This window comes from Artibeus jamaicensis, unplaced genomic scaffold (genome assembly GCF_021234435.1).
Source record: "Artibeus jamaicensis isolate MK-2021 breed Jamaican fruit bat unplaced genomic scaffold, CSHL_Jam_final contig_484, whole genome shotgun sequence".
NCBI classification, from domain to species: Eukaryota; Metazoa; Chordata; class Mammalia; order Chiroptera; family Phyllostomidae; genus Artibeus; species Artibeus jamaicensis.
Window position 1 is genome coordinate 1,741,219 of NW_026521859.1, and position 12,090 is coordinate 1,753,308.

A 12,090-nucleotide genomic window follows, 5' to 3' on the forward strand; every position below is an offset into this window, starting at 1 on the left:
ATTACCAACAGTCCCCAGGGATAGGAACTAGTCACCTGTGGTGGAGCTTTGCTTGTTAATGTGCCCTTTACTGTCTACCCTCGATACCTTATGTCGCTGCCCCCCCTTCTCAATGTTCCCTTCACCCACAATCTGCATTCAAAATCTTATCTCAGGGGCTGCATCTAAAGAAACCCAAACTAAAACAAAAGCAAATCATTTCTCCACTCTCCAGGGGAGCATCAGCCAGTCTCGACAAGGTGAATCTGAACCAGAACACCTGGGTTCTATTGCTCTGGGTTCTATTGCCCACCACCTATAAGAACCATGACTCCCAATGCCAGATCTTACGAAAAGGAAAGGAACTATTTATTCAAAAGTTATACAGATTTAGAATGATGGCAGAATTCTGCCATCAAAATCCCTCTTGCTTTAGAAACAAAGAAATACCCACAAACACACAGTCGTGCTCTTCTGGCCAAACCAGACCAGTCAGAGATACCATCTTTCAGGAGAAGAAATACAGGTATGTAGCTTAGCTGGGCAGACTCCTGTCTGTATTGTGGCTTATCTGGTTGTCCATACTGAGCTAGCTAGGCTCCTGCTCTTAATCTAAAACCACGTCCTCATAGTGTGCCAGGGAACCCTTCTGCATTCTTTCAAACCACGTGGCCAAGACCCCTCACTACTGCTACATGGTCAAGAGGCTTCTCCTTCCCAAGCCATACTGTCAAGAGTGTAATAGCTATCCCACACCTGGGTTTAAATTCCAGTGTGGATCTTCCTCCATAATCCCATTTTTAACTCCTCCATTACTGGGTTACACCTACCAGTAGTCTGGTTTCCCCTGCCTTTTTCCGCTGCCTTTGTTAGTCTAGGCAGGCCTCGAAGTGAAAATCAGCTAACTGCCTTCCTGCTCTCCTGCAGGTTTGGGAAGCTCCTCAATCTACAATGGTATCCTGGGTTGGAGTCATGACCATCTCTTTGGTTCTGAACAGGCACAGTCACTTAACCTCACTAGAAGGTTCTTCAGATATGCAAAGTAACCCTCAATGAACCTGCTCCACTTCTCTCATCCCCCAGGCAATAGCTGTGGGGGCTTTGGGACTTGGGGGGATCCCCTAGCTCAGCAATGGGACACAAATCCTCCTCATGGATATTTTCCAGGGAGTAACCATGTGAATAAAGCTGCAGTGACAAACGGAGAAAACAGCAGTTGCTGCAGCACTCATTTCTGTGTCTGCTTCCTCCCCTGTTCACATCACAGCTGGCTTATCTAACCAGGGCACCTTTGGGCGCAACGATATAGAAAAGCCACACACTGAAAATTAAGCTGAAAAGTGCTGAGAAACAAAGGCCATAGATGTCCCACCACTGTAGTTATAATTGACCATGCTCACTTACTGATCAGCTTTGCTTCTTCATTCGTCAGTTTACCATCTAAGATGCCAGTGAATTATGAAAAGATTATATTCTTTCCAGGCCGTTATGATGATGCTATTTTTTTCCCTAACTATAGGAAACTAAAAATTAGATTGAAAGTAAGACCAATTTAGCTGACCTTCTAGCATCTCAAGCAGTGAGCTATACAACGCTTGTGATAAAAGTGTTTTTTTTTCCATCTGACTCATGCATCATACTGTTGTTTGGAGAGATAAATATATTATCTTTCCAAACAGTTTTTCAGCTGAGTTTAATAGACTTTACACAAAGTGTATTGGCTTCCACAAGCTAGGTGTCTATGTGTCTAGACTGCACTTCTGTTAGCCTTTGAGCTGTTCCATACTTACCATCTTCTCCACATAAGTGCCATCACACAGCACCATAAAGAGTAGTTATTTGCTGTGGAGAGTCGCTTTCCTTTTGTGTCCGGATTGCAAATTAGGTTTAGGCAAATGAGAAGAAACAAAACATTAGCTTATTGAGAGAAACAATTAATCATCTATTTTCATTGCTTTGGGGAAAACAAACAAGCTCTGAATTAAAAAGGCATTATTTGGTTGGAAAAAAGCGTAAAGATGGTAAATTAACATTTCCATTGCTTTTGTTGTCTGTAGTCTTCCTTGGTCAAAGAGAAGAACCGTACATTTACAAATGAATGCTCTGAACTTTTAAGACAAGTGCCATCACGCCCTTTGTGAACTACCCAGTGAAAAAAGACATTGTCATGGGAGAAGAGTAAAGATAGAAAGGAACTTTAAAGGTTTGTAGCCACTTTGCTGTTCTCTCTGTGTTTTGGTATACTCAGTAATGTAAAGAAAACAGAAGCATGGGGCCTGGGGTAAAACAATAAAACAGGCAGATTATAATCACAAGGTGAAGGGGCAAAGAATCCACTGTCACGGAGAACCTCACAGTGCTTAATTTCAGTCTAAGGGGTTACTTAAATGCACGGCCTATGGAAATTTAATATATTAGGTCTCATCTGAATTTAGATGGCCCCAAGCTGCGATAATCAACTTTTCAATGTCAGACTCATTTACTCCTCGAAGAATCCTGAAATAGCCATTCTCTCCCCATGACTTTCCCCAGGAATTGGCAGCAATCTGCAAAAAAGAAAAAAGAAATGTAAAAGCTGAGTATCATACTTTGATTATTTTTCAATTCTGCCTGTAAAAACAAAGGTAGCTTTGTTCATAGGTAGCTTTAAATACCATTAGGCTTATTGTAAATTACAATGAAGAACTTATATATTTTCTAAATATATATGAGCAACTTTCAAATATATGAGAGGGGACCCTCCAAAAATGAATCATCTTCTGGAAGATAGGCCCATTGTAATGTAGGCTGCCCCTGCTAGGTGAGTGTCCTAGGAACCCATCTATATCGGTGTACCAGCTGGCATTGTTGTGAGAGGCTGCGTTCAGCTTCAGTAATTTTTTTTAACACAACACATTCGCCCATCTTGAGATGGGTAATTTACAAGGGCACCTGCCCGCACTGTGCTGAGTGTTGAGCAATTTTAGACCAAAAAATGGCATGACCTCCATACCCCACCATCCCTATTCACCCAATCTAGTCCCAGTGACATTTTGTTTCCCTCACAAAAACAGTCCTCACAGGGAAACATTTTGCTGATGTGAAAGCCGTAAAACAAAAAACAGCATAAGTGGTAAAAGGCATCAAAATCAACAAGATCAAAAACTGTTTTGAGCAATGGAAAAAAGTCTTGATAGGTGTATTGCATCAAATGGAGAGTACTTTGAGGATGACTAAAGTTTAAACATGTAACAATAAATATACAATTTTTATAAAAAATAAGTTTATTTATAAAGTTAAAAAACATAACTTTTTTCAATTTTTAAAATATATTTTATTGATTATGCCATTACATTTGTTCTATTCCGTCCTCCATTCCCCTCCACCCTGCACACCCCCCACCATTCCCCCCTTTAGTTCATGAACACGTCTCAAGTTCTTTAGATTCTGTATTTCTCATACTATTCTTGCCCTCCCCCTATCTATTTTCTACCTACCATCTATGCTACTTATTTTCTGTACCTTCTCCCCCCTTCTCCTTCTCCCACTCCCCTGTTGCTAACCCTCCATATGATCTTCATTTCTATGGTTCTGCTCCTGATCTAGCTGTCCTCTTAGTTTGCTTTTGTTTTAGGTGTGGTTCTTAATAACTGTGAGTTTGCTGTCCTTTCACTGTTCATCTTTTTTATCTTCTCTTTCTTAGGTAAGTCCCTTTAACATTTCATATAATAAGGGCTTGGTGATGATGAACTCCTTGAACTTGATCTTATCTGAGAAGCACTTTATCTGCCCTTCCATTCTAAATGAAAGCTTTGCTGGATAGAGCAGTCTTGGATGCAGGTCTTTGGATTTCGCGACTTGGAATACCTCTTTCCAGACCCTTCTTGCCTGGAAGGTCTCTCTTGAGAAATCCACTGACAGTCTGATGGGAACTCCTTTGTAGGTGACTGTCCCCTTATCTCTTGCTGCTTCTAGGATTCTCTCCTTCATTTTAATCTTGACTAATATAATTAGGATGTACCTTGGTGTGTTTCTTCTTGGGTCCAACTTCTTTGGGATTCTCTGAGCTTCCTGGATTTCCTGGAAGTCTATTTCCTTTGCCAGACTGGGGAAGTTCTCCTTTATTATTTGTTCAGATAAGTTTTCCACTTGTGGCTGTTCCTATTCCCCTTCTGGTACCCCTATAATTTGGATGTTGGAACGTTTAAAGATGTCCTGAAGGTTCCTAAGCCTCTCCTCATTTTTTTGAATTCTTGTTTCTTCATCCTTTTCTGTTTGGTCATTTTTTTCTTCCTTCTGGTGCACTCCTTTGATTTGAGTCCCAGTTTCCTTTCCATTACTATTGGTTTCCTGTGCATTTCCCTTCATTTCAATTAGTTTAGCCTTCATATGTTCCTCTAATTTGTGACTAAAATCAACCAGTTCTATGAGCATCCTGATCACCAGTGTTTTGAACTGTGCATCTGAAAGTTTGGCTATTTCTTCAGCGCTTAGATTTATTGGCTCTGGGGCTCTGAGTTGTTCTTGAGCCATGTTTTGATCTGTTTGTGCCTGTTAGGTATGAGGAGCGGAGCCCTAGATGTTCACCAGGGCGGGGCAACCCAGGTCGCTGGTTTGTGACACTGTATGTGGGGGTGGGGTCAGAGAGGGACAATGGCAGTTCCCTCTGTCACTTCCCGCCACTGGGGCCTGCACGGTCTGTCTCACTGCTTGCTCCTTCACTGGTTTATCTGCAGGTAAATGTATGACTGCGGTCAGCCCTCAGTGGGTCCGCTGCCTTGCACCCTCAGTGGGTCTGCCGGCTACTCCACACCCGGGATCCGCCCGTGGCTGCCTGCATACCTGTGTGGCATGCCTGGGTCTGTCCAGTGGATCTTTCCTGCCCGACCCAGTTCTGCTGCTGGCTCTGCCCCTCTAACCAGTTTGGCTGAAGGGTTCGCTGTTGTCAGACTTCCATATAGTTCAATTTTCTGTGGTTTGGCTGTATCTTTGTTGCTAAAACTTTGTTGTTTTTAAACTTGGTTGTGGGAGAAGGCACAGTATGTCCACCTACGCCTCCATCTTGATGAAAGACAATAAATTTAAGTTTATTTATAAGTGTATTATACCAGGGGTCCCCCCTGTATAATACAGCTGTGACTGTTACAGTTGCCATGTTGTGCATTAGAGCCCCAGATCTCATTTACCTGATGGTTAGGAGTCCGTGCCTTTTCTCCAACACCCCTACTCCCCATCACCCCTACTGCCAGGTCCCTGGCAACATTCTCTTTGCTATTTCCATAAGTTCAGCTTTTTAAAATTCTGCATGTGAAAAATACAATATTTTTCTTCATCTGTCTGCCATTTCACTTAGCATAATGTCTTCAAGGCCCGTCCATGTTGTCACAAAAACAGGATTTTCTTCTCTAAGGCTGAGTAATATTTTATTGTACAATGTGCATGTTGTGGCAAAAGTAGGTTTATCATTGTCTATATGGAAACTATAAAAAATAATAAATAATAATACAAGAATAAACTCTGCTTCACATATTCACAACTATAAACCCACTTTTAGCCCCACCTTGTACACACCCCATATTATTAATCCACTCACCTACTGACGTACACTGAGAGTGTTTCCATATCCTGGCCATCAGGAATAATACTGCAATAAAGCTGGGGAGTATAGACATTTCTTCCACATTCCTTTGTCATTTCATTTGAATGTATACCAGTAAGTGGGATTTTTGCATCACCATATGGTGGTTTTATTTTGAATTTATTGAGGAGCCTCCATACTGTTTTTATACTGGCTACACCAATTTACATCCCCACCAACTATGCACAAGGGTTGCCTTTCTCCGCATCCTCACCAGCAGGTTTCTCGTTTCTTTGATAGCCGCCATCCTAACAGGTGTGAGGCAGTATCTCAGTGTGATTTTGAGTTCCACTTCCCTGACTGTCGGTGATGCTGAGCACCTTTTCACATGCCTGTGGGCCCTTTTATGTCTTCTTTTGAAAAATGTCTTTAAATCCTCTGCTGATCTTTTAATCAGATTGTTTCATTTTTTTTTGCTATTGACTTGTTTGAGTTCCTTGCAGATTTTAAATAGTAACCTTTATCAGATATACAGTTTGCAAACATTTTTTCCCATTCTGTAGATTGCATTTTTATTTTGCTGATTATTTCTTTGGTTGTAAAGAAGCTTTTTAGCTTGATGTTGAATTTTGTATTTGTTGCTTGTGCTTTTAGTATCTTATCCAAAATATCTTTGCCAAGCCCCATGGCAAGGAAAATGTTTTCCTGTTTTCCTTTAAAAGTCTTACAATTCCAGTCTTACAATTAAGTTTTTAGCCCATTTCAAGTTAATTTTTGTGGGTATTATAATATAGGGCTCCAAATTCATTCTTCTGTATGTGGTCATCCAGTTTTCCCAAAACCACCTATTGAAGAGACCATATTTTCTCCATGTGTCTTTCTGGCTTTCTTGTCAAGCATTAGTTAGTCAGTGGGTCTCTTTCTGGGTTCCCATTCTCTGCCATTGGACTATGTATATATTTTTATGCTACTATCACTCTGCTTTGAAGAGCTCTGTAATAATGCTTGAAATCAGAAAGTGTAATGTGTCTGGCTCTGTTTCTCTTTGTCAGGATTGTTTTGGACATTCAGTGTCTTTGTGGTTTTATATAAATTTTAGGATTGTTTTATCTATTTCTGTGGAAACTGTCATTGAAATTCTGATAGGGATGCATTGAATCTACAGATGCTGTTGGGTTGCATGGATATTTTAACAGTATTAATGCTTCCAATCCATGAACATGGGGTAGCCTTTCATTTATTTGCTTCTTCTTCAATTTCTTATCATTTTCAGTACAATTCCATGGTTAAATTTAGTCCTAAGTATCTATACTATTGTAACTAGGATTTTTAAAATGATTTTTTTAGATAGCTTGTTGTTAAAGTGTAGAAATATAACTGATTTTTGCATGTTTATTTTGTGTCTTGCAACTTTACTGAAATTATTTATTAGATTAAATAGTTTTAATGAGGTCTTTAAGGTTTTCTATATGTAAAATCCTATCATTTGCAAACAGAGACAGCTTCACTTCTTCCTTTCCAATTTAGATGATTTTTATTTCTTTTCCTTGCCTAACTGCTCTGGTTAGGGTTTCCAGTGCTACTTGGATTAGGGGAAGTAAGAGTAAGCATCCTTGTTTTGTTCTTGATCTTAGGAGAAAAGCTTTCAACTTTTTATTATTGAGTGTAGTGTTCGCTGTGGGTTTGCCACATATGGTGTTTATTATGTTAAGGTATGCGTTTTTCTATACCAAATTTTCTGAGTATTTTTATTATAAAATGATGTTGGATTTTCTCAAATGCTTTTTTGTATCAGTTGAAATGATTATATGAATTTTATCTTTCATTTTATTAGTATGGTATATCATGTTTATTGATTTATATATGTTGAACTATCTTTGTATCCCAGAGATAAATCTAATGTGATCATGATATATGATCCTTTCAGTGTACTGTTGAAGTCAGTTTGCTGGTTTTGTTGATAATTTTTCCATCTATGTTCATCAGGAATATATACTCTATAGATCCTTTTTTTCAGTGTCCTTATCTGGACAACCTGATATCAGGTTGATTCTGGTCTCATAGAAGAAATTGGGGAGTATGTCTGCTCTTCAATTTTTTTGGAAGAGTTTGAGAAGAACTGGCATCAATCCTTAGTTTAATGATTAGCAGAATTCACCGGTGAAAACATCTCATCCTGGGCTTTTCTTTATTAGGAAGCTTTTGAATGCTGATCTAATCTTCTTACTCACTGTTCTGTTGAGAGTTACTATTTCTTTTTTTTTTAATTTTTTTATTTAATTATCTTTCAAGTACAGTTTTCCGTCTATTTCTCCTATCCCAGCCCACCTAGCACCATGCTCCCCACCTCCCTCCCATTTCCACCCCCCCTTAGTTATTTTCCCTGTGTTACTATTTCTTTATGATTCGGTCTTGGTACATTGTATATTCTTAGGAACTTATCTATTTAATGTAGGTTATCCAGTTTGTTGCAGAAATGTTGTTGAAAAGGTATGAACTTCTAGTTATAAGATTAATAAATAATGTGAATTTAATATAGAACATGTTGCTTATAGTTAGTGATAATGTATTATAATCTTGAAAGATAGTAAGAGAATATATCTTAAATGTTCTGACCATACACACTAAAACTGATGACTATATGAGGTAATGGATATGTTAACAAACCTTATTTTGGTAAGCATTTTGCAATACTCAATGTATAAAAAAATCATCACTTTATACACAGTAAACTTACACTTACTTCAAACTTTGTCTCCTACCCACAAATTATGTACATTAAAAAATAGGGAATATTTGCTTTCACTTCTTCCAGAAATATTTTGTCTAATTAATTGATCTGATCCCAAAGGATAATAAAATTTTTCTTATCTCCCCTATATGAAATAATTGACACAAATGTTACAAAAACATTATCCATATCATAAAGACTGTAAGAATACAAAGTTGACTGACATATATGAATGAAGTCTAACCATTAAATTTTAATATAAATGACAATTAAAAATACAGTTCTTTTTTTACAGTTGAAATAAGAGTAGTTGAGAAAAAGTATTACTAAAATATTAATGATTACAATGAGTTTTGGGTTGAAGAATATGCTGATATTACAAACAATAGCACAGTGATTAGGAAGAGACTAAATAATAGAAATCAGGGACTATAGACACACACAATTCTAAAACATCCACTTCACAGTAGAAATTCAAGGAGGGTTACATACCCAGAATTTTTCTTTCTGCCCTTGGGCTCCTCTCAGTGTGCCCCACCTATAAATAACAACAATAACAGTGATAACAATAATAATAATAATGGCATGATTTAAAATGTTTCACTTGCATCTTGATAAAATGGATAAAGAATATTTGGTACATTCATACAATAAAATATTATTCAACCATAAAAAAGAATAAAAGCTGGCTATTTTTGAGAACGTGAATACAACTAGACAGTATTATGCTAGTGAAATAAGTCATAAAAAGAAAGACAAATGCTTTATGATTTCACAGAAGTCTTAAAGTACTTAAAGATTCCTTTTATTTATATCTAGCCCTCTGAAACTCTACATAATTGTATAAATTATAAATCAAGACTAGTGATAACAAAAAACAATGTCAATACAGATCTTTCTTACAGATAAGAGAATTTATGTTAAAGTATTCATATGTATGAGTTATTTTATAAAGTGGCTATGCATCTAATGTGGAGTTTCTTTATACATGTGTGTATATATGAAAAGAAAATTTTATAACCCCAGTACTGTCTCATTTTCTGTGTACCATATCACAGTTCATAAATAACCCAAACCTACAATATCTCATTTTTTCCTCTTGATTAAACCCAGTGAGGTAGATGTTATTAACGTGATCTGTTCACTAATGAAATAGTATAGACTGAAAAGTGTTGAGTGAGGACTCCAAATCCCATATCCTTTTTAATATGTTCTATTGCTTTTCTTACAAATATAGAGTCCCCAGCGACAGTGTGTCCTGAACAGTATCACTTTTATGTTGAGAAAGCATATTGACTTCCACTTTCATGCGATTTCATGGGTTGTGAGAACATAGTTCTGCCCACACGTCACCCTATCAATCCATCCCTAATATTCCAAATCCCAAAGTCAGAGCTCACATCAAGTCATGATGTGCCATAACATGACCAACATTCCTGGAAGAGACACAAATTTGTTGTTCAAATATCTTTAACATGTCAGTTTGCAGAAAGTAATTCTTTAGGGCACAGAACAGAATAATGGCGCATGGTAGGAAGTGCTCCCTAAAGGTGGCAGGTTTATAGTAGAGACCTTGACACAATCAGGAAAATATGTTAGTACATTTGGATCCTTTCGCATGACAGTGAGGGGAAAAGGGGATGTGGGTGTAGGACACTCTAAAGAACAATTTTTCTTTCTCTTGTCCCTGATAGAGGCTAGGAGTGGTAATTACACTAATTGCCATGTCTCTTCTCGTTCTTTGCTGCACACAGGGGTAGACGGGAACACTTTAAGGTTTCAAATATCTGGACAATATAATGGGTAAATTTAAACTTATTCAATTTCAAAATCATTTTTGTACTTTTGTAATTGCATTTACACCCTTTAAACTTTTTTAAAGAGTCATCACCATTGAAAAAACCTACCGGTCATATATGTACCTCCAAATCTTTAAAAGACATTATATACTTCAAGTAGTAGATCATATTTAAAACTTCAAGTCTTTCATTTCTGCTCTCCATCATGGCTATTAATACCATTTCAAAAGCCTTTGCCACTCAATCAAACTTTCTTTAGATGGTCTAGCTACTAGTTACTTAACAAAATGTAAGATTAATCAGAAGAATCTATGGAAACATTTAACTCCAAAACTATACAGGCAACAGAGGAACACCACATCTGAGATCCTACCAGACTTGGTAAGAATTTGGGGGTTAGATTTGCTTGAGGCACCAGGAGCCTCCAGTAAAGAACCTCCAATAAAAAAATAGGTATTCAGACATGGCAAGCTTGACCCAGTAATTAAGCCTTACTGGGTCAAAAGAGAGGAGGAGCAATTGGGAGTATCACTTGTTTCCTGTTACTCAGATCTATCCAAACTCAGCTCTCACACTGGACTCGGGAAAGTTTGGAGGTGAGAAAGGCAGAAATCAGACTTGTAATTAGAACCCAAAAGAGCTATTTTATGCAAAAACTCTGTGTATTCTATAAAAAACTTTAATAACACTCAAGTAGAAGGCAACACTAAACGTAGATTGGAGTTTCTTTGCAAGATCTTTCAAACTTCTTGGTCTCCAATGAATTCAGGATGATGGATGGGAAAACAGAGAAAAGTCCAACAGAGAAATGTTCAAAAGACATACAAGGAAAATACACCATGGAATATATATTGCATTCATGAATAAGACCATTTCAGAAACCCCTGGAGGCTCTCATAAATATTGAAATGGTGTTTGGGGACTTGAAGATCTAAAATTGTACATAGAGTTAACATTTAGCAAAATAATAACTATACATCATTCTATTACCAACATATTAGATACTAACCAATTCTAAGAAAACAGAATATTTCCTCACAAAGGAAAAGACGTACATCAGATTATAGTTGTATAGTTTTTCTCTTTCTAATATTGCCAAATAAATTATAAATAAAAGAAACTACTTTACTTTGGAGATATCTAAGTAAAAAAACTATCATTTTTACTTAATTTGGTCAATCGCTGGTATTTTTCATATATTCCTATACATTTTGTTATGATTATCTAAATAATTGTCAATAATATAATGGACAGCAATGATTCTAATCTTTCAAAACTATCAACTCTTTAGAGTCCTGTAATTTTTTCTTTCAAAAAGCATTGCTCTTTTATACACCAATAATGAACTCTCAGAAAAAGACACCGAGAGAACAATCTCAGTTACCATAGTAACAAAAAAAAAGATAACTAAGAATAACTTAACTAAGGAGGTAAAAGTCCCATACTCAGAAAACTATAGGACAATGAAGAAAGAAAAAGAGGAATACACAAGCAACTGAAAGCATACACTGTGTTATTGGATTGGAAGAATTAACATTAAAATCTCTAATACCCAAAGCAATCTATAGATTCAACACAATTCCTATTAAAATACCAATGGCATATTTCACAGATCTAGAACACTTATTCTAAAAATTTACATGGAATCAATAAAGACCCCGAATAGCTCAGCAATCTTGTGAAAGAAGAACAGAGTTGGAGGATCACAATACTGAATATCAAACTACACTACAAGGCCATTGTAATCAAAACATGCCTGTACATGCCTGGTGCAGGCATAAGAACAGGCATATAGATCAATGGAACAGAACAGAGAGCCCAGAAGTCAATCCTTGCCTTTATGGTCAATTAATATTTGACAAATAATGAAAGAGCATAATATAGGGTAAAGACTATTTCTTCAATAAATGGTGTTGGGAGAACTGGACCAGCACATGCAAAAAAAAAAAAAGTGAAAATATACCACCTTCTTACATCACATATAAGAACAAACTAAAAATTAATTAAAGACTTAAATGTAAGTT

General features: G+C 37.0%; 1 protein-coding gene across 2 annotated transcripts in view; it reads right to left on the reverse strand.

Annotated features, from left to right (window-relative positions):
• Window positions 1-326: 326 nt before the first annotated feature.
• The window catches only part of TINAG (tubulointerstitial nephritis antigen), a 79,188-nt gene continuing 67,424 nt past the window's right edge, over window positions 327-12,090 (reverse strand). For both annotated transcript variants that reach the window (XM_053668363.1, XM_053668362.1), the window contains exons 10-11: window positions 8,760-8,805; window positions 327-2,525 (exon numbers count right to left, since the gene is read on the reverse strand). In XM_053668363.1, the coding sequence (XP_053524338.1) occupies window positions 2,394-2,525; window positions 8,760-8,805 (178 nt within the window). In that variant the 3' untranslated portion in view covers window positions 327-2,393. The remainder of the gene's footprint in view (window positions 2,526-8,759; window positions 8,806-12,090) is intronic.